General features: G+C 34.2%; 1 protein-coding gene across 5 annotated transcripts in view; it reads left to right on the top strand.

Moving 5' to 3' along the window:
- The first annotated feature begins 1,467 nt into the window (after nt 1–1,467).
- Nucleotides 1,468–24,069, top strand: part of MICU1 (mitochondrial calcium uptake 1) — a 177,194-nt gene continuing 154,592 nt past the window's right edge. Inside the window, exons 1-3 of one of the 5 annotated variants that reach the window (XM_025049351.1) lie at nt 1,512–1,638; nt 1,831–1,993; nt 13,778–13,817. In XM_025049351.1, the coding sequence (XP_024905119.1) occupies nt 13,810–13,817 (8 nt within the window). In that variant the 5' untranslated portion in view covers nt 1,512–1,638; nt 1,831–1,993; nt 13,778–13,809. Of the gene's footprint in view, nt 1,639–1,830; nt 1,994–13,777; nt 13,818–24,069 lie in introns of all 5 variants that reach the window. The other 4 variants (XM_025049352.1, XM_025049350.1, XM_006915530.3 and 1 more) reach the window with 4 other exon arrangements.

The raw sequence follows: 24,069 nt of genomic DNA on the forward strand, positions 1-24,069 counted from the left end.
TGAAATAAAAATCATATTTTATGTGTGATAGTACTAGGGGCAAAGACCAAACAATTTCTTTGTTCCATGTGGTTAGTATTCACTTCCAAACCCATCATTACATGGGAGTCACCTGGGACGCTTTTTAAAAATCCAAATATCTGAGCATCACTCTGGTACACTTAAACAGTATATCTCCCAATCCATGAATCTGTATTTTTAAAATTTCCCCAGATGATGCTCAGACATCTAATCACCATACTGATTTAGGAATTATTGAACATGGCAAAAAACATATTTATACCAGTGTGCAAGTCTCTTTATAGATATAAGTTGCCCAAGGGCAGGAACTGTGCTTATAAATTTTTATAAGCCCCGCACCTATTATGAGCCTTGTATGTAGCAGGCATTGGATACTTGCTTCAGAAAAGAATTTTGACTTCAAATTTTATTGGAGTCTTAATATTAGTTTGTACAGGGGATATAAACCCACTTTAATGTTATATATATTCATGTGACAGGAATCACCTTGCACAGCAGCCTGAAAGACAAAAATAATTGAATTGGTAGACTGATTTCTAATGCAGAATGTAGTTGTATTGTTATGACCCTGCATTCTGCTAACTTACTCTATGCTCTTGAAAAATAAAGAATACTCACACTTATAAGATTGGTTTAGTCTGTAAATTGTCTCTGTCTCTTTCCACTTCCCACTAAATGTTCTACTTGTTGCCAAAATGGTTAGACCAAAAAAAAAGATCCCATTGTAGCTTTTGTATGGTTTAAAACAGTGGTTATCAAAGTGTGTTCCGTGGACTCCTGTGGGTCCTGAAACCCTTTCTAGTGATCCATAAGGTTAAGACTTTTTTCCTAATAATAGTAAGCTGTTATTTGCCTTTATCACACCCGTTATCTGAGTATACAGTGGAGCTTTCCAGAGGCTACATGATGTGTGATATTGAAACAGATTAATAAAGATGAGAATCAGCTGTCTTCTATAAATAGACATTAAAGAAATTTACAAGGATGTAAAACCAGGCTGCTCTTCTATTTTTTTGGAAAACGATTATTATTCATAAAAATAGATTATTTGTCAATACATAATAGGCTTATTTTTTAAATGACTAAATAAGTGTCAAAATTTATTAAATTAGATGACTTTAATTCAAAAAAATTTCAAGGTCGAGAAACAAAAATTTTAACAGAAGCCTAACCCTAAACGCAGTTCAAAAGGAACAATTCTCAACTCATTATGGTCCAGTTTTTTTGTTTTTTGTTTTTGACTCCTTTTTGCTTAGCTAACACGAAAACAGGTACCAACGAGGTGGCAGAAAGCACCTATACTCCTTGTGTGTATGGCGAAGGTAATACCAGCGTAAAAGCCCCAGAGTTTCTGGGAGCTCTCCTGCTTTCCCGCCTAAACGAAGAGGAGGCGGTACCCGAAGCACCGGCACAGCGGGTTGCTTCTCTCATCCCTCCTCACTCTTTTTTCTCCATGCCCCTCCCACACGCGTTTCGCCACGCTCCCGACAGGCCCAGCGGCAAGGAGAGTCACGTGAAGCTGGGCGTTGGACGCTTGTGTCGGCTGTTTCTTCGTCTCTATGGTTTTCAGAGGTGGGCGGTTTTGACGCAGAATCCCTGGAGCTCGTGCGTGGACGGGTGAGTCCCGGACTTGGAAGGGTGTCAGGAGACAGCCATTCAGGGAGGGCGAAATGGAAGCGGGGTGGGGTGGGGGAACGAAACAGCTTTAGAGACCTGATCTCCGGGGTCGGCTGTTTGTCCGCTCTGGGATCAGGCGACTTCTAACTCGGTCAGGGGAATAGCTGTCTTTCGCTGATACATTCCGTTTAGGGGCTTGAGAGGAGTCGGTAGTCCTGCCTACTTCCTGTCCTCCGCTTTACTTCACTTCACTCGATCCCTTCTCTCTGTCCCGGGAGAACTTCTATCAGTGCCGAGTCGCTGGGTTCACTTGGGCGCCGACGTCCCTCTCCTCACGGGCGACCAGGAGACACAGGTAGACTTGATTGGTTCCCCTGTTATTTGTAGATGTGGTTGGAAGTGGTCGGGGAGTTAGTTTACAGTTAGATCTCTGATGGAGAGAAGTATTAATCATTGAAACGAAAAAAGAAGTGGAAAATCAGTGGAGACCCAAAGGAACAAAACAAACAGGCTTCTTGGACTGTTCTGTTTTTATCTTTTCAAGTGCCTTCCCGTTCTCATTCTTTAACTAGTTTCCTTCTCACCATCCCATCCTGGGCCACCATAGGATGTTTCAAGAATGAGCCAGGTGTTATTGCTTCTCTGTGAATGTTAGGAGAAGAGTTTGAAACGCACTGTTTTAAGTTGCAGTTTGTAGTCTTAATGTTTATGGTTTCTTTACCGTCTCTTTCAAATGCCTAAAAAAAGATTGTAGGTCTTTGTAAATGTGAGTAAAATAACCATTTTATAGCTACGGGACTAGAAATAAAATATTTTATTCTCCCCGTGGTACCTGGAAAGACCCATTTCTTTAACTGTAGGAGAGTTTAGGTTTCATTGAACCATATGTCAGATGAGTAAAATGTCATCATTTTCAGACATAGATGTTGGCCAGGATGACCAATCTGCTTTCTTTCTGGTGTTGGACAAGATAATGACGTGTTAAATATCGCCTATCCTAAAATCTTTTTAGAACCTACTGCCACTAGTCTGTGAAAAAGTGGCTCTTCTATTTAAGAACATCAATTTGGGCACCTAATTATGTCAAGAAAGTGTCAGTGACACCTTTTAAGCGTCCTTACTAAGGATTATAAAACAAAGTAATACTGACAAAAAGTAAAGATTCAGGAGTGGGTTGTGTGCCTGAGGAGGAAGAGAAAGAAAGAGTGATAGAAACTCATAAAAACTAAAGGAGAACAAAAGCATGTCTTGTTATCTTCCTTTATAATCTATAGGACATTTACTACATTCAGTAGATTTTTTTACAGTCTCAAGAAGTGCATCTTGAGACTGACTTTCCAATACTATTTAAGAATAAAACAATGGTGTGTAATTTCTCCCATAATGCAATCTGATGTAAAATTATTATAACTGAAAGATCTTATATTATTTAGAATTATAGGACTAAAGTAATTGGTAAAGTTATTAAAACTAATTTGGCCACTTTTAATCTTTAGTTTTATCTCTTGAGAAGTTTTACAATGGCTGCAGCACTTGCTCAACGTTAACCATTTTTTTCCATACAGTGTTGTTTAATATATCCCTTTTAAAAAGAGAATCAGTTTTTTAAAAAGTTTACTAACAACTTTTTTCCCCCACTCAAAACAAAAATAACTTGCTCTTGTACCAAGGGATAAGGTGGATTATTTTAAAATAGGTGTTCTCACTTTGGTAAATTATGAGGAAATTGTTAATGCTTTTAAGCTGTTAAGTATTGATATTTGAGCATATTTAAGAAGAAAACACATGGGCAGTATTTTTAAATGTTTTATATTTCCTATTATAAAAGTACTAGGTGTTTATTTTGAAAAAAATGGAAATATTATAGAAAATATAACACTGAAGGTCAGAATCCTAATTTATCTTTTCCCTTGCCACCTGGTAACCGCTAGTTTCCTTTCATATTTGGGAATCTGCGTGGAAAAGTAGAGTTGAGTCAGACTCCGTGGGGAAAGATGGTACTAATAGAAATAGGCTTACATCCTACAACCTTAGAAATCTCAAGAGAGAGAATATACTTCTCTTTCTCTGTGATTCCAGTGAACTACTATATGGGAGTCTCATTGGCCTGACTCGGGTCTTTGCCTGTCCTAGAGGCAACCTCTGTGGCCAGAGTGTTGGAATGCACTGTGTGGTCAGGATTGCATCTTGTTCCTACCCTGGATTGGGGTGCAGCAAGGGATACAGTTTCAAACCACATGAATTAAGGGTAGGGGGCATATAGTTCCTAAAGGAAAATTGAGGTGTCATTTCTTGGAGAAGGGAGAATGGTTGCTGGACAGGCAAAAACAACAAATGCTTACTAAAATAATTTTATATGTATTTGCTTTCCTTTCCCAATATAAATTAATTTTACAGTGTTGATTTTTACTTTTTTAATGTCTATTTTATTTATAGAACTGAAACTCTTCAAGTGCATATATTTGCACTGTTATTACTTGTCTGTACTCTTGCTCTAGCATATTCCGACTTTATTCTGACTTTAAATATTTTGTATATTTGGCCAATTTGTTAAAATTGATTATTGATAAATATTTTAATTACTGTGGGTGAATTTGATTAACAATTCAATGGACATTGGAACTTGAATTGCTAACATTGGTGGCACAGGCTTTGGTTTAGACAGATCTATATTCTAAAACCCAACTCCATCACTTCCGAATGTTGAGCAAGTTACTTAATCTCTGTGAATTTGAGTTTATTCCATTTGCAAAATGGAAGTGATAATACCTATCTCATAGGGATCTTGTGAGGATTAACTTGATAAATATATGCCAGGTGTCTTGGATCTAGATTCTTGTTAAATGTAATTGTTAATAACAATAACAAAAAATAATCTCTAAAAAGATTTTATTTTTCCAATTTCAGAATGTTTAGCCATGGGGAATTTAAAATATATAGGTCTGAGGAATTAACTATATTGTTCTTCATTCAGTTTGTCTTTATTTTAGCAGGTTTTTAAATTCCATATTGAATATATAACAATAAACTAGAAAACTTTGCTTAAACAAAATAATTATTAGTCGACTGCCCGAATATTTGAAGATTGCCCAATTTAAGTATGATAACTGTCATGCTGGGGGAATGTATTGAGAGACTTTTACACAAACTCTGAGCTAAGTAAAGTTTAATATTAAGTGGAAGATAGTACATTCTTTCATTATACAAGGGGAGCTAGGTGTTGAGCATCTTGGAAGTTTAGATCAGAATTTATGGCAACTTTTTGTAATAGGCAGAAATGATAAAAATGGATTTGTTTTTATTTTTAAGGATAAGTTAAATTCTGAAGAAGTAATGCTTTGAGAATATGATATGCTGGATACCTGCAGGTGGAAGAGATAACAGTTTAGAATGTTACTTGAAAAAACAAAGGCAACTGTGGAATTGAACAACTTGTGAGAAATTATTGACATTAAATATAATTAATGATCTGGCATTAGGAAATTAAATATTGCTGCATTAGGAAGAGAGGTGTTTTACCCCTGTTCATGAGAAGAGAAACAGCTAGAAATGGATTGATCTTTCCCCCCCAAACTTAATGATCAGTTTTTTTGCAAATTGTGAACATTTGCTAGGCTAACAAGTTCAAGGTGAGTTTTACTGACATGAAAAATTGAAACTTTAGTGTAATCTTTGAGAAATAGATCTTCATCATTCATGTCAGCTATACAAATAATATTTGCATTTTGCTTCAAAGTGATATAATGTTGGTCATTTAAAACTTAAAATGCCTATTCTAATAACCTTACTTGTTTAGACTTGGACAGTTGATGGATGTCTATTTGTAAGCACCAACTTTTAAATTATTTAGATTTTGCTTTTTCAAATTTATTCATTGAGCATTGGAATTAAATCAGCAAGCTACTTTTTTTCCTTTTAAAATATAAGCATCAGTACTTTGATTGTCTATTATCCTAGGAAGATTAAGTGAGCTTTCTATACCATGGCACATAAAGGGCATTAGAATCTAAGATCTAATACACCTTCCTAGTTTAGCTCTTATGTCTACTTTCTCTTCCTATTCCTCCTGCCATATTCTAGTCATAGTGAACTACTTTTTGCTCCCCCTACAAGCCAGGTGTTTTTGTGTCTTCTTTATGCCTTGGCATAGGCTGTTTGTTGTACTTGGAATGCCTCTCCACCGTCGTGCCATCCTCCAACTGGTGAGCTGCTACTCATCTTTAAAGTAGATTAATGAGTTATTCAATTTATAAAACTTCCCTCCGCTATCATATGTTTATATCCTTTGTAGTTCCCATAATTGTTTTTAGCTTTAAAAAATACTCTTATTTTGTCATGGTATTGTATGTATTTTCTGAGACTGAGTGATTCTTAATGCCAGAAACAAGTCTTATTCACAGTCATATCCTGACCACTCAACAGAATGCCTGTCATATATATACAAGCTCAGAACATGTTGGGTGAATAAATGAGTAAATAAGCTATTTCATCTGCTTTAAAAATCAGAATAGAAACAGAGTATAATCCAATAGGTTAGGTCTGCACTCTGATGCATTTAGAGAATTTACTTGAACACATCTAGAAAATTACATCTATACATCCTACCACACATCAATAAACATGTTTTATCTGTCTACTATGTACCAAAGCACTGGAGAGAGAGAGAGGAAAATCATATTCCATTCATCAAGGAGCCCACAGTCTAATGGTGGAGACAGATGAGTTGATAATTACAACTTAAATTTATGCTAATTAAAATGTAAAATTCAGTTCATCACTTTCATTAGACACATTCCAGGTGCTCAAAAGCCACATATGGCTAGTGTTTGCTGTATTGAACAGTACAGATATAAAACTTTCTATCATTGCAACATGTTCTATTTGACAGAGCTGTTTTAGCAACATTGTAAATATGCTTGAATCTACATTCTCTATTTTCAGATGATAGTTAATTTTCATTTCAGCTATGTACCTTCCTTGTTAAATAAAACTTACTTTTAAATTTAGAAATTGGATTTTTTAAAATATCAAGTAGATTCTATTATATTTCAAATAAAGCAGCATTGTTTATTTTCCTAGGTCTTTGATCTGTGGTAGCATTTAAATTAAGTGGTTTCAGAATTTGATTTTCAGCTTCAGCATTGATATTATCTTTCTATCCTAATAATTCCTGAGATGGTGAGGGAGCATAATGATTAGAGCAGTGACTTTGGGATCAGAGAAACTTTCCTCTGCCATCTACTGGCTGTGACCTTAAGTACGTTTCTTAAAAGTGGTGAGCTTTGGTGTCCTCCTCAGTGAAGTAGGAGTAATAATAATACTTACCTCAAGTGTTATTGAAGATTAAATAAGATAATGGATATCAGGCACTTAGCATCGTACCCCCTCACAAAGTAGTGTTCATTAAATGCTAGTATTAAAGAGAGTTTCAACAACTAGTTGTTTAAAAGAAAAAAATTTTTTTTGACAAAGTTGGGGAAGTAGAGTATGGACTGAGTATTAGATCATACCAAGGAAGTGTTTAATTTGTTAAGTGTAGCAGTGACATGATTATCAAGAAAGTCCAGATTTTTGTAGAGACATACTAAAATATATTGCTTTAAAATAATTTACAAAGACAGACAAAACGGACAGAAAAATTGATCTTAACTTCCATTTCTGGTGAAAGAGTGACAGGGACCATATTTAACCTCCTGCCTGAAACAGCCAAAAAGGCAAACAAATTACACAAAACAATGGTTTCCTAGATTTTGGACATTGTGCAGCAAGAGAGTGATTCCTGAGAGATGGGAAACAGGTGAGATGAGCTTTATGATTGCTTTGGCTTGCAGCTTGAAGAGAGTTTTCCAGCTGCAAAGCAGGAAGAGGTAACTCAGGCAGAGTACAGTGGTCTCCCTGAATTGAGGGAGTTTGGGGAGGCCAGGGAAGCTGGAGTTTGCAGGGCAGAATCCTAGAGAGGAGAGAGCTGTAAGAGAGAAACTCCTGAGATCTGCAGAGGCTCCCCTTCAAATATTCAGCTGTGGGAACTGATCAGTGCATACATGTGAGGAAACTACCCAAGGCTAGGAAAAGAATCACTTGAAAAGATTAGAAACAATAGTACTTGGAGTTCTTGTAGAGGCAGGAATAGTGTTTTTTTTCCCTATCAGCCAGAGTGGAAAATGTCTTAACAGGTCATCATGTAGAGTACTCAGAATGGTTTGGCCTTAGTAGTAGGGTAAATTAGCTTTAACAAAATGCTGTGCCAGCCCAGCCTAAAAGGCTTAAAAGCAAGACCTGAAAGGGCCAAACTGTTTCTCAGATACTTGTGTCTCACAACTAAGCAAGAATAGTTACAGGCTTACAGAAATATCCAGCATTCAACAAGGTAAAATTCACAGTATCTGGCATCCAATCAGACGTTATTAGGCATGCAAAGGAGCAGGAAAGTATGACCATAATGTTGAGGAAAAAAAATCAAACTGAAACAAGTGACACAGGTAATAGAATTAGAGAGGATTATTAAAACAGTTTTTATAACTATTCCATATGCTCAAGAAACTAGAAGAAAGATTGAAATGTTAAATAAAAGCGTGATCGATCGATCAATCGATCTGTCTATCTATCTATCTATCGATCCAAATTGCACCTCCAGAGATGGAAAGTACAGTGTCTGAGGTGAAAAATACACTGATGAGAATAATGAATTAGACATTGGAGAATAAAATTTAAACCAAGGCTCATGAAGTATATAAAATAATCTATGAAGAGTTCTTGATAAAAGCTTTTAGATGTAAATTCCAGATTACAGGAGATGAAGAGACTAGAGAAACAATGTAAACCATGCCACAAGGAAACAATTAGATAAATTCAGAATTTGAGAAATGCTGTAATATAGTACCCTGTTTTCTTCAAAAATTAGGATTGTGCTATGATTGAGCAACATGGTGAATATACTTAATGTAACTGAATTGTATGCTTAAAGGTGGTTGAAACGGTAAATTTTATGTATATTTACCACAATTTAAAAATTTTACTATTTTAACCATTTTAAGTGTACAGTTGGTAGGAATTAAGTACATTTGCATTGTTGTACAACCACTATTCATTTCTAGAACTTTTTTTCTTCTCAAACAGAAAACTCTGTATCCGTTAAACAACTCTTCATTTTCCTCCTCCCCTAGCCCCTGGTAACCACAATTCTACTTCCTATTTCTATGAATTTCACTACTGTAGGTAGCTCATATAAGAATCATACAGTGTTTGTCTTTTTGTGACTGACTTATTTCACTTCACATAATGTCCTCAAGATTAATCCATGCTGTATGTAGCATGTGTCAGAATTTCCTTTTTATGGCTGAATAATATTTCATTGTGTATATAAAACCACATTTTATTTATCTATTCATCTGTTGAAGGACACAGGGTTGCTTCCACCATTTGACTATTGTGATTAATGCTGCCGTGAGCATGAGTGTTTTTTAAGAACTTGTATGCTAGTTAGTTTTCCCACTATTAAGCATTCCCAGACTTATTTCTCTAGTATAAGTGTGATGAGAAGAGAATTAGACAAGGAGTTACTAGGTCTGATTTCTGTTTCAAGCTTTGCTGCTAAATAGTTTTGTGATCTTGCTGAAGTTGCTTAAAGTATCATATTCTCTGGCCTGTTTCTTGTCATATTGAAAATTTGTAAGTTTCTAAGGTCTTCTAGAGCCCCAATATTCTGGTATATTGTTTCTTTTTTTTTTCTTTGTATTTTATCAGAATGTTTTGAGGATATTGGGGCAGACTGTGTACTGAATCCTCTTGTCAAAATGTGTTTGTGTTTTCTTTTTAAAGAACAAAAACCTTTGCCTTTTAAACCACTGACCCTCCAACTTTTTGTGGCAACAGGAACTTTTTTTTTTTGCACTGAAAAATATGTTTATTATAATTCTTCCTTTTGTATAGTAAAACAGAAATATGAAGTAATATGTTATGTTGTGCCACATATTTTCCATTTGTCCCTTTATGTTCACTCTTTACCCTTTCCCAGCCTGCTTTATGCCCCAGGAAGCTGACTTCCATGGACTACACACTATAGGCTCCATTCCCTCTATTGAGTAGGGTTTAGCCAGTGACAGAAGATGGTAGGAGAGTGAGTTCTGTGTGTATATATTTTTGGCTTTTTCCTTGTAAGTTGCAACAGTTCCATTCCTCTGCCGAAGGCCACACATCCCTTGTTAGGCAGCTCTCTCCCAAAGCTGTAGCTACAACTGACTGTGAGTTCTGGTAACTCATATCTTCCCTGGCCCATTAAGGCCTTGTGATTTCCTCCTGTTCTTGTCCAGGATACTTCACTGTCACTGTCCACGATGTTTGTAAACAGACGCTTTATTAAATTCTCCCCGATTACACCATCCTTGGCAGTTTCTATCCTTTAAAACTTTTAAATCTCAGATAAATTATGAGTGAATTGCTGTATTTCTAATAATAAGTTTTTTAGATTAGTTTTTTTTTAATTGTGGTAAAATATGCATAACAAAATTTGCAATTCTAATCACTTTTAAGTGTACCATTCAATGGCATTAAATACATCCACATTTTTGTACAGCCATTGCCACTATCCATTTCCAAAACTTTTTCATCAAAGAGAAGATCTCTCTGTTAAACAACTTCTTATTCCCTCCTTTATCTAGCCCCTGCTAACCTCTATTCTATTTTCTATCTTTATGAATTTGCCTAATCTAGATACCTCCTATAAATGGAATCATACAATTTTGTCCTTTTGTGTCTCGCTATTTCACTGAGCATGTCTTCAAGCTTCACCCATGTTGTAGAATATATCAGAATTTCATTCCTTTTTAAGGCTGAATAATATTCCATTGTATGGACCCACCACATTTTGTGTATCCATTTTTTTGCTGATGAACATTTGAGCTGTTCCTACCTTTTGGCTATTGTGAGTAAATGCTGCTATGAACACTGGTATACAAGTATTTGCTTGACTCCCTGCTTTCCGTTCTTTTGGATCTGTATGTAGGAGTAGAATTTCTAGACAGTATGGTAGTTCTGTGTTTAACTGTTTTCCATAGCAACTACACTATTTTACATTTCTAGCTATGCCCAAAGATCCAGTGTCTCCACATTTTCTCCAACACTTGTTATTTTCTGGATTTTTTTTTTCTGATAATAGCCAACCTAATGGGTGTAAAGTAGAATCTCATTGTGTTGATTTGCATTTCCCTAATCATAATGTTGAGCATTTTGTCATGTGCTTATTGACTGTATATCTTCCTCGGAGATAGATATGTCTATTTAAGTCCTTTGCCCATTTTTTGAATTGTGTTGTTTGGTTTTTTTTTTTAAATTTTGTTGTACTAGTTAGTTTTTAAATCAAAACACAAAGTTTCTAAGAAAAGGTAATGATTCTATGGATTCGAAATGCTATAGGTTAGAAGGAACAAAAATGTCCATTTTCTTGACTAGAATAGCAAAGATAGATAATAGATTAGTTTATGATGAGTCTTACTTGGCATTTGAATTAAATGTTTGCATTAAAAAGAAGATATTTAGGTGTTATGTATTTATGTAATATATTAGTGAAATTTATATTATATAATACAGTTTTTATTGAATTATCACTATCAGCAGCATCCACTTTTATTGTCTTCAAAAAATCCCAAATTATTTGTAACTTACTGATGTTAGGCACTGTGGTCAGGTTTTTACAAGCATTTTCTCATTTAATCCTCTTCATAGTAATTTGCAGTGTATTTTATGGCAGCACAAAATTGCCAAGACAGGAATCACAGGTCTGACTAACTTCAAAATGAATGGCCGATAAGAGGTCAAGTTAGTACATTTAGAATTAACTAGATTACCTTGAGTAAGACATTTTATACAACAATAATACAAACATCTACGTGTTCTGGAGAACTTTAATTTGTGATGTTTTAATTTTGGCTTTAATTAAATCCTAAAGTTTAAAACAATATCTTCATGTAAGAAGGGAAAATCTTTTTATAAAAAGTATCTGGGTAAATAGAAGTTGGAATACAGATTAAAAAGGCAGGAAAATATCCTGTGAAATATTTAATATTGCTGTCAACCTAGCAGGTTTGTGTCTGGAGAGTACATAAATATAGATTGATTGTTATAAAATAGTATCTATAAAGAGATCTTGCTATGAATGCTAAAAAAAAATTCCACTGAAATTATCTATGTAGAAAGAGACTTCCTTTGGCAGAAATATATTGGTCTTATAGGTTGGCCCAAAGTACTAAGCAATTCTTTGCTGTTGAAGGAAACTCTGAGTAACATGTCATGGACCCAGAGTGGAGTTCTGACATGGAATTATGATGTTTTAATACAGGTAGGTACCCCATTTTCCTTGTCTAGAAAATGAATATAGTGCAAATGAGAGAGTACTCATTGGAGCACTTATAAAATACAGAGTTCTCTGCAAATGCAAGGTGACATTCTTATTAAATATTGATTCCTTCATTCTGTCTTCACATATCATTTCTATATCACAGTAGAATTTTGAGGTTTTAATTTAATAGGAAAGCCTATAAAGTATTCTAATTGTGTTCTGCAGTGCATATAATGCATCATTGTTGATCAGTATTTTTTATTTTTCTTGTTCTTTAAAAGAATTTACCCTTTCTAGGGTTATTCTGAACCTTTTTTAGAGTTAGGCTAAGTCAGCCAGAACTTTAGCTATACATTTCCATGTTAAAGCTTTATGGACAAAACAAATAGGCTTAGTAATGAATGAATTAGCTTATTAACAGATTACAAATGAGGATATGGTTGCAGGTTTACATTCTATTGTATGATTAGATTAACTCAACCTAATAACAGCTTTTTAAATGGTTGCGTGTCATTAAAAAAGAATTTTACATGGTATATACCACATGTATACGATATATGTCATAATAGATACAGCATGTATAAAGAAGACTACGTGAGACATATATGTACACTTTAAAGAATAATTATAAAAGTGAACTGTGTGGGTAACCATTACCCAGGCCGAGAAAGCATTTCCATCACCCCAGATGTCTCCCAGGTACCTCTTTCTGATCACAGACCTCTTCATCTCAGGAGATAAATTGCTATCTGGAATTTTGATGATAATCATGATTATGTGTATTACTAAAAAATTAGTCTTGCTTGTCTTTGAACTTTATATAGATGAACTCTAACCATGTATATTCTTTTATGATTTGCTTCTTCACACAACATTTTTCTTGTGAGGCTTCTTATATGTTACTTGTAAAGCAATTTTTAGAGATGTGACTATTCCTAAAATTAATTTCATAATTCTCTATCTTCTTTTTCAAAAACCGTTTTATTTTGAAGTAGAAAATGTATAAAAAATAGAAGCTCGCTTTAATGAATAATTATAAAGTGAATGCCTGTTTACTATTATCCAGATTAGGGCATTGCTGGCCCCTCAGACCACCAGTACTCCTGTCTGTTATGTTCCTATCACAGTTCTGTCTCTTCGGAGGTAATCCCTTTATGACTTTTATGTTTATCAATTTCTTGATTTCCTTTATTTTTACATCCCTAAACAATATGGTTTAATACTGTCTTTTTGAATGTCATAAAACTGGAATACAAATGAATTTTTTCTTTTATGTCTTTATTCATTTTATTATTTTTCAATTGTATTATTATTTGTAAGATTTATCCTTGTGTATAGTGTAGTTCATTTTTTGTTACCATACAGTATTACATTATAAGAATTACTATTATCATTTTTATCCATTTAACTATTGATAGTCATTTGGGTTGTTACTAGTTTTTGATTATTACAAACAATGTTGCCATGAACACTCCTGTACATATCTTTTAGAATGTTTTAATTTTTCTACAGTAAAATTGCAGTGTTACAGGTATTCATGTCTTTATCAAGATAATGTCAAACTTTTCTAAAACAATCAATTTACACTCCCGATATCAAGTATGAGAGTTGTCATTGCTCCACATTTTTCCAATATAGTATTGTTGGACTTTAAAATTTTATCAGTCCGTAAGGTGTGAAATGGTATTCAGTGCAGATTTTAATTGTATTATATTGAGAATACTGTTGAGCATCTTTTCATATATTTAATGGCCATCTTGATTTCTCTTTTGCCCATTTTTTCTTTTGATTTTTTTTCTTTTTTAGGAACTCAGTATAGTTTGGCTGTTAGTCCTTTGATGGTTATGTGAGTAGCAACTGTTTTGTCCCTCTCTGAATTTAACTTTTCACTTTCTTTGTACTGTTTTTTGATGTCTTTTACAATTGTTTAGGGATGTAAAAATAAAGGAAACCAAGAAACTGATTATCATAAAAATCATAAAGAGATTACCTCTAAAGAGACAGAATTGTGATAGGAACATAACACATGGGAGTGCTGGTGGTCTGAGGGACCAGCAGTGCCCTGATCTGGATAATGAATAAACAGGCTCTCACTTTCTATTCATTAAAGTGAGCGTCTGTTTTTTACAATGCCTTGTATTTTTTTTACGGTTGCTTTTCTTATAGTTATCAGTTTTATGTTAAATGTTTTCTATATGTTGTTTTAAAAAACATTTTCCTACTCTGATGTAGTAAAGATATTCTATCTCATCTAAAAGCTTTACATTTTTTCTTTTATACTGAAGTGTTTAATCTACATACAATTGATATTTGTGTATTGTGTGATTATTCTTTTCTTAATGCATACTTGATGTCTCAGCTCCACTTACTGAGAAGTCTTACATTTCCTACTGATTTGCTATCCTACCTCTGTGAAACATGAGGTATCTGTATTTATGTGGTTCTGTTTTGGGGCTTTTTAATTTTTTCATTGTTCAATTTGTATCTCTGTGCCAATATCACATTGTTGTATTTGTAATCCGTTTTAGTGTTAGCGCATGTTCTCCTACTTTTTTCCCCCTCTCTTTTTTCAAGTATATCTTGGCTTTTACTTGGCCTTTACTACTTTTGTATTAATCTTAGGGTGTTTGTCAAGGTCCACTAAAATCCCATTGGGATTTTCATTGGGATTGCATTGATTTTGTTGTTTAGTTTGGGGAGATTTGCCAGTTTTAAAAAATTTATTTTTCAGTTCATTAACATGATATATCTCTACATTTATTTGGGTCTTTTTTGAAGAAGTCTTTTTTAATGGAGTCTTGTAATTTTTTTCTATAAAATTTTGCACACCTTTTATTAGACTTATTCCTAGGTCTTTTATATTTCTTCTTTTTATTTCTTTCCTTCTACTTTTATTTTGTTTTTATTTTAATTGTTGAGACAGATACTTAATGTATTTTTTTCTAGTAAATGTATTCAAAACTATTTTAAATAGTACATCCCACAAGTATTTTTAAAAAGCAACTATATTGAGAGTTACTGAAGTACAGTTTACTTACAATAAAATTTACTCTTTTTTGTGTATGCTAAGTTTTGGTAAACACAGTCATGTATTCATCACAATAATGAAGATATAGAGCAGTTCTTTTGCCCCCAGAAATTGCCTTATGCCCCTTTGTAGTCAAACCTCTTCCCCTCACCCCCAATCCCTGACAACCATCATTCCGTTTTCTGTCGCTGTGCTTTTGCCTTTCCTACAATGTCAGATGAGTGGAATCCTACAGTAAATAATCTGGCTTTTAAAAACTGCTTCAAAATTATCATATAGTTAAATTAATTTTTTTATTCTTTTGTTGTACAGCTCTATGAAATTTAATACACAAATTTTGATAATATAGATTTAGTTTACTACCACCATGATCTGGATACAGAGAAGTTCCCAAATGGCCCCCTCCTGCTTTCCCTTTATAGATGCACCCTCCTCTGCTATTCCTTGGCAACCACTGATAAGTTCTCCATCACTAATTTTTTCTCTTTGAGAATGTGTATAAATGGAATCATACAGTATGTAACTTTTGAGACCGGCTTCTTTCATTCTGTATATTTCGAGATTCATCTAAGATACTGCATGTTTCAAGAGTTCATTCCTTTTTTTATTGTGGTTGTATTTCGTTTTATGGGTATGCCACAGTTTGTTTATCCATTCAGCTGTTGAAAGACATAGTTTTTGGCAATTAGAAATAGAGCTTCTGTAAACATTCATGTATAGGTTTTATGTGAACATAAGTTTTCATTTCTCTAAGGGAAATAGGAATGGATTGTTGGGTCATAGGGTAAATACATGTTAAGCTCTATGAGAAAATGTCAAACTGTTTTCAAGAGTGACTGTACCATTTTTCATTTCCACCAGCAATGTCTGAAAGTTTCACTTGTTTGCATTCTTGCTGCACTTAGTATTGTCAGTAATTTTTCTTTTAGCCAATTACATGTGTAGTGGTATCATTGTGGTTTTAATTTGCATTTTGCCGATGGCTAATGATGTTGAACACCCTTTTATGTGCTTATTTGTTTATGAATAGAACTGCTGTGAACATTCATTTACAGTTTTTTTGTGTGAACATGTTTTCATTTCTCTAGGGTAATTACCTGAAATTCAGATAAAATTTTGCATAAATTGCTAAAGACCAACTTGAGGTGGTATAGAATCTCTAGAAAGCATAGACAGAAGGAGAGTTCACATCCACTCACAGGCTTTTCTCAATGGATATCAATGAGAAGCTCACCAACAAGACTGAGAAAAGGACAGGAGACAGAGAAAGCCCCTCTTGAGGATTAAGCCCATAGTAGGAGCATCCACCACAATAAGAAAAGCAAAAAGCTCATTTCAGACCTTTTCCCCTAAATAACAAAACCTTTAAGCTTGTCACCTTAGAGTACAGAGGAAAATCCATTGAATTGAGAGGAGGGGAAAAGAAAAGTCTCAATCCCTGGGGGGATGGGCAGAAAACTCAAAAACTCAGATCATCAGATACACCTGAGGACAGACAGAGTCACTGAGAAAGCCCAATGCACAGCTCCAGTGACACAGGTTTCTGCTGAAAATTGTGGATATATCAGGACAGTAGAGAACCCATCACTATAAGGCTAGCATGCACCAACTAACAAACACTCAGAAGAAAAATGACATATTACATACAAAAGAACAAAGATAAAAATAACAGCAAACTTCTCAGAAATGATGAAAGCCAATTTCTGTTGCTTTTCCTTAATTCCTGAATTTCCAATTTTCCCTCTAGTCTTGTCTCTCCCACTTAATGCATTTAATAGCCCTAGATGAAGAGCTTTTAAAAAGAACAATAGTTCATTTTTTTAAAATATATATATATCTAAAGAACTTTTAGTAGTTTTTTTAGAGCAGGTCTTTGGGCAAAGAATTCAGAAATATCATGTTTTGCCACTACAGATTTTATTTAAATACAGATTTTATTTAAATCTTATGAAGGATGCTGGATATATTTGCTTTAGCAGGCATTTGGCTTAATATGGTACAGGCCACAAATTCTGACCCACCTTTTATGGGTCATAGTTCCACTGCCAGTTTAGTGTTGATAGCCGTTGAAGTACTATACAGATTTGTCCCTTGTGGCCAGCCTTGGACATGGGTGCTGACTACCCGGTATTTTAGTTCACACACCCTTTGTTATGCTGTCTAGGGTAAGATCCATATGTGTGCATCTTGGAGATAAGCTCAGGAGATCATACTTAGCACCTTGTGGTATCACTTTATTGAGATCCTGTTCCTTGTGATATCCCCAACTTCCTTGCTCCCAAAGACCTCTCTTTTTTTGAAAAAATTCCCTACTCTGTCACATAATTTGACTTCATCAGCCTCCTGGGTCTCATGACCAGAGAGGATGGAAAAATAAGCAAAAGTGATCCCTCCAGTGGTCTCAGAGCACAGTTCCTCTGGTCAGATAATTTTCCTTTCTGATTATAGATGCTTTCCTAGCTGCTGGTTCCTCTGTACTACTATAAGAGTGCTTTGTTGCTGGGGTGGGTGAGAGAAAATGAAACACACACACAAATCCAGGGAAGTTCTCTACTCTTACTCATAGAAACACCTTTTCCACTCATCAGACCAGAAATAAATAGCTCTTTTGGGAGATCTTTCTGTCTGTATACAGTATACACTTTTGATGTCAGGCTAACTTTGAATTTTGGAAGGAGAGACCAGGGGAAAAAATTGCAAAACTCACTGCCACTTTAGTGAGATCTGTTTTTTTCCATTCTGCCTGCTAATATTTACTTTTCAGAAGCCTCAGATAGCTACTTCATCCAGGGCTTTTAAATGCATTCAGTGGTAGAGATAGGAAGGAGTATGTTTAACTTCATTTTAACTGGGACCAGAACCTCTGTAGTCAAGTTTTAAATATTTTCATTATGAATAATTGCAAACATACACAAAACTTGCACGTACCCATCACCTAGCTTCACCATTTATTAACATTTGGCCAATATTATTTCATCTGTAATTCCTCACTCACACTGTCGCTTGACTTTTAAATGTAAAACCCAGATATCATTTCATTTTATATGGTCATTGCTATAAACATCTGTGTGACGTTTTTTTTGTGTGGACGTAAGTTTTCAATTCCTTTGGATGAATACCAAGAAGTGCAATTGCTGAATCATATGGTAAGAGTGCTTTTGGTTTTGAAAGAAACCACCAAACTGTCTTCCAAAGTGGCTGTACTATTATGCATTTCTCTCAACAACGAGAGTACCTTTGGCTCCACATCCTCTTTGGCATTTAGTGTTGTCAGTGTTTTAGATTTTGGCCATTATAATAAGTGTGTATTGGTATCTTGTTTTAATTTGCATTTCACTGATGATATATGATGTAGAGCATCTTTTCATGGCTTATGAACCATCGATGTATCTATCTTTGGTGAGGTGTCAATTTCATTGAATTTTAGGCTAGGTTTTTGTGTTCTTTTAAATGCTGGAAGTTTAGCTTTTTAAAAAAGAAACCACATATTTCCATCTACTAATTCTTTTTCTTATCTCCATTAAGGAAATCTTTTAGTCCCTGTTTAAATTTTTTTTCATTTTCTGCCAATTAACACCAGTATTTTAATGTTTTGACATAAATTTTTTTTATTCATGCAGGCTATTTAATTGTGTTATGTATAAATAGATATTATATTGCTTACCTTTATTGTCCTTTCTTGTTAAAAGGTAACAAAACAGGAATTACAAATTACTAGAAAGATGAATCTATAGGAGTTAATCAAGAGATTAAAGTATTTGGAGAGGATAATGAAATCTGACAAGTGCTTTCTCACATTGTCTTATAAGGTGATAGCAAGGGGTCACTTGTTGAAATTACTAGGCAAACAAATTGAAGGTAGAAGCAAAAATAAATGTCTTGTTTACATCTTAAATGTCAGGTGTTAAATTCAGAATCAGGGATTTCTACTACCTTTAATTTGAAGTTTTATAAAAAATGAAGAGAGTGAGGAAACCTCATTGTATTTTTTGGTTGATAAAGTAATTAAAGTTGAAAATATTTGAAGCTACAAAGAGCATAGGCTTGGAAGGTAGAATATCCTTTTTTTAAAATCTCAATTTATCAAGAAAATTATGTGTTCTGTTTTACATTTTTAATAACAGCTTTATTGAGATATGTCACATACCATATAATTCACCTATTTAAAATATGCAACTCAGTGACTTTTAGTATATTCACAGAGGTGTGCAACCATTACCAGATTCAATTTTAGAACATGTTCTTTGTTCCAAAAAGAACTTTACCCTTTAGCACTCACTCTTCATTTCCTCCTAACTTCCCTCTTGCCTACCAGTCTAATATCTGTCTCTGTAAATCTGCCTTTTCTGGAGTTTCCGATTTGAATTTTTAAAAGATTATTCTGGCTAAGGTAAAGAATAAAGCAAGGAGTCCACTTAGGAGACTATTGCAGAAATCCAAGCTTGATAAGATAGTACTATGGACTTGGCTGTTGAAATTGGAGATAGAGATAAATTTGTGGATTAGCATATTTTTAGAAAACTATGACTTTTTTGAAAAAGATACCTTTAAAATTGTTTTTTGATAGAATGTTTAATTTATGTATAGATATAATATGCAAAGTAATGAATTTATTCTTAATGAAAGGGTTTAGATGCTACAAAGAAGGTCATAAAAGCTTCACATGCAGTATGTGAGGAAATGTTTATTAGTGGGATATGTACTGGGTTTTCAAACCTCTGGAGCTTACAGTATAATATGGCTTTACCCAGGTTGTGTCAGATTGGGCCTGCTGTGAGAAAGGCTGAAGTGGTGAACTGCTAGTTTTACTTCACAGTAGGTGAGACTATATGTTTAGTTTTAATGATTGATATCCTTTACAGTTTTTGGCTTGCACAAGGTTGAACTGATATTCAGGGTCAAAATAACAAATTTATGATAAAGAAATACATAAAAATTGCCCTATTTATAAGACTCTCTGGAAATAATTTGTATATTAGTTTTCTAAATGACAACTGCTTTTTATTTATTATAATTTTTTTAAGGGCTTTAGACTTAGCTGTGAGTTTCATTCTGGCCTGGACCTTTATTATGTGTTCTTAGATGTAATTAACCTTTTCTAACTGCATTTTCATCACCTATGAAATAGACGATTTTAAACAAACCACGAGAGAAACATTTTGTAGAGAACTACCCCTCAAAGAAAAAAATGTGATACGTTAGACAGTTTAAAAGGTGCACTAGTTAAAGAAACAGATTATTTTTATACCATTTTAAACTGCCCAGAGCTCAGCAAAAGAATCATTGCTTTACTACATTATTTAAATTTTGTCTACAGCCATGCCATCCTGAACAAGCTGGATCCCTTCTGATCTCAGAAGCTAAGTGAGGTCGGGCCTGGTTAGTACTTGGATAGGTACCTACTTGTAACCTCTGGCGATCTGATCTGTTCTCCATCACTATAGTTTTACTTTTTCAGATTGTCACTTAAAAACATGTAACCTTTTGAAACTGGCTTCTTTCATTATCAGCATAATACCTTTGAGATTTCTGTTGAGCATGTCAATAATTCATTCCTGATTGATTCATTGATTGCTGAGTAGTATTCTATTATATGGATGTACTAGAGTTTGTTTATACATTTAACTGTTGAAAGTCATTTAAGTTATTTCCAGTTTTGATGATTATGAATAAAACTGCTAGAAACATTCAGATACAGGTTTTTGTGTGAATATGTTTTTTCATTTTTAGAGTAAATACCAGGAGTGTACCATCTTGCCATCCCACCAACAGTACATCTTTGGTATTATCAGGTGTTGTTGGTTTTAATATTATGTTTGTTTCTGTTTTTTTTTTTAGACATTCTAACATATATATATATGTATACGTATATATATGAATACATATATATATTAGATACCACTATATATATACGAATACATATAGTGGTATCTAATTGTGGTTTTCATTATCATTTCTCTAACAGCTAGTGATGTTGAGCATCTTTTCATGTGCTTATTTACCATTTATGTATCTTCTTTGATGAAGTGTCTTTTCAAATCTTCTCTCCATTTTTAACTGAGCTGTTTCTATATACTCTGTTATGATTATAGAAAATTCTAAAATATGTAAACTCAACTCTAGGGCAGTGCTAGTGTACTGGCACTATGCAAGCACCTAAAAGTCTGAGAAAAGGAACCTTTCTGACTAAAGGAACTGTGGTCCCAAGGATGTAGGGAGAATTCCTATTGCCTTTTTTTTTTTTTTCCTTATCTAGTATAGTGGTTTTATTTGGGAAGTTTGGTTACTAGTAACACCAACACAGACAAAGAGACGAGCTTTGGGTTAGAGAAAAGAGAAATAAGTGTAGGAGAACTGAAGGGCTTTGAGAATTTTCGGCTTCTGAGAAGTTTGGGGAGGTGAGCTGATATTTCTGTGAATCTTCGACCTTTCCATTACAGAATCACAGAAGGTTAGATAGAGAAGAATCTGGGAGACCATGTAACCTGATTCCCCTAATTTTATAGATAACGCCGAGACCAGATAGTATCCAGGGCTTAAATATGAGTAGCTCAAATTTGAATTTAAGACTTCTAAGTCCAGTGTACTTGCTTTTTTTTATACATCATTGTTCCCTTCTTTCTCTTTGTTTTTAGAAGTACTTTCTGTTTGCAGTAAGGCCAGGTGAGAGCTGCATGTTAGGAAAAGATGAAGGGAGACATTTAGATCACCATCTATGTTGGCTTGTCAAGCAGAAGCTCTGTATGGTGATAAACACTGGGCATTTGTGTTTTCTTTGTGCTGTGACTTAGAAACCTGACACGATGATGGAACAGGAAACTCAATTCTTAGGATATATTAATAGCTCTCTTTACTCTTGAGAACTGTCAATGAGGCTAAAAATGCCTTGCAATGACTTGCAGACTTAAGGTATAAACAGCAGAAGAGAAAAAGAAAGACAATAAGGGGAAAAGAAAGAGAAAATAGGGTTGCATTTCATGGGGCTGGTAGGATGCTCTGAAACTATTGTTTCAGATACTAACCTATTTTAAAATAAATTTTAAAGTGGTATTATTTTAATATTTCATTTTTAGGAGCTTTCTATTTTCAAATCTGGTAAGAATAATTCTGGGCTTTTTTCATAACCACCATCAGGATTTTGGTGTACTCACTTTCTCTCGTAATAAGTATATCAGGAAAATATTAATGGTTATTCTCTGTTGATGGATACATTTGATTCACCTGATCTGTAAAGTTTAGCAGAGGCAGCTTAAGAAGATATTTTGAAAGATGAAGTAGTTTCTTTACTGGTCTTACCCAGTGTTACACATATGTTTTTATTAGCTCTTCTTTTGTCTGTATAAAATAGGAATATGATGACTAATAATATTAACTACTCTTAATGCTATAAGTTAGTTCTGGTTATTTAGTTCTCCATATCTCTGATGGTCTTTCTCAACCAGGGTTTCTCGTCTGAACCACAGAACAAAAAAATTATTTCAGTGATTATTTTCTTAATTCTCCTATTGGCACAAAACCACTGCAATTCTAGAGGTGTAGGAGAAAAAATTCATTGCCTAATAGATTTCTTCATTCCCTTATGGAACACCTGTTGAGAAAGGCCACAGGAGTTCAGTAACTCGCCATCATTGTTACATAGAGATGAAGCAGGTTGCAGCTGATGAGAGTGCAGGACTGTGGGGATTTTTATCTGTTTCATCTTGTTTGGAGAAATACTGCACCTATGACTGCAATTGAGTATTAAAGAATATGAAACATGTATAGTCATTATGATTGAATCTAGGCAAATGAAATTGAAGTAATTTCTTTACTGATCTTAACCAGTGTTACACGTTTTTATTTTATTAGTTCCTCTTTTGTCTGTACAAAAGCGATGTGATGACTAATAATATTAGCTACTCTTAATGCTATAAGTTAGCATTTAAAAATGGAAAGTGCCTTTTAGTAGGAAATACTTTTTATTTTTATTTTTGCCATTTGCTTTACACGTTTTATTTAATCCCCACAACAAACCAATAAGTATTGCCATCATTCATTTTATAGATGAGGAAATTGAGGTGCAGAGAGCATTTGTGGCATGTCCATGGTTAAATGGACAGAAAGTGGCAGTGCTGGAATTTAAATCCTGTTCTATCAGATTTGGCAGGGGGAATTTAAAATTTTTTTATTTTTCAATTATGATTGGCATACAATATTAGTTTCAAGCATACAGCATAGTGATTAGACATTTGTATAACTTACAAAGTGATCACCCTGATAAATCTATTACCCATCTGACACCATAAATAGGTATTACAATATTATTGACTATATTTCTTATGCTATGCTATACACCCCCATAACTATTTTGTAACTACGATTTTGTACTCCTTAATCCTTTCCCCTTTTCACCATTCCCCACAACCCCTCTTCCATCTGGCAACCATCAGTATGTCCTCTATATCTATGAGTTTGTTTCTGTTTTGTTTGTTTATTTTGTTTGTTAAATTCCACATGTAAGTGAAATCTTATGGCATTTGTCTTTCTCTCTCTGACTTACCGCACTCAACATAATACCCTCCAGGTCTATACATGTTGTTGCAGATGACAAGATTTCATTCTTTTTTTTTAATGACTGCGTAATATTCCATTGTATATGTGTACCACCTCTTCTTTATCCATTCATCTATTGATGAACACCCAGATTGCCTCCATATCTTGGCTATTATAAATAAGCTAAATGCAAATATCTTTGTGAGATAGTAATTTTGTTTCTTTTAGATGAATACCCAAAAGTGGAATTGCTGATCACAACACAGTACATCCTAGAAGTTTTAGAAAATTTATATTGATCATTATTGTTTCTGTAGTTTCCTGGGTGGGTTTTTTGTTTTTGTTTTAAGTAGGCTGTTTGTTTTCCTCCTCCACCCTTTGTTTTTCAGTGCAGTTATTCAGGAAGGGAAATTGCTACTCTTCGCTTCTTCCTTTACCAGCCTTAAGTTTCAAGTTTTACCATTGTAGTAAAAAGGCTCTGTATTGTGTGTGTATGGTATGTGTGTTTTGAGAAAGTGAAGCATGTAGGTACTTGATG

The sequence above is a fragment of the Pteropus alecto genome, unplaced genomic scaffold, assembly GCF_000325575.1.
Source record: "Pteropus alecto unplaced genomic scaffold, ASM32557v1 scaffold155, whole genome shotgun sequence".
NCBI lineage: Eukaryota > Metazoa > Chordata > Mammalia > Chiroptera > Pteropodidae > Pteropus > Pteropus alecto.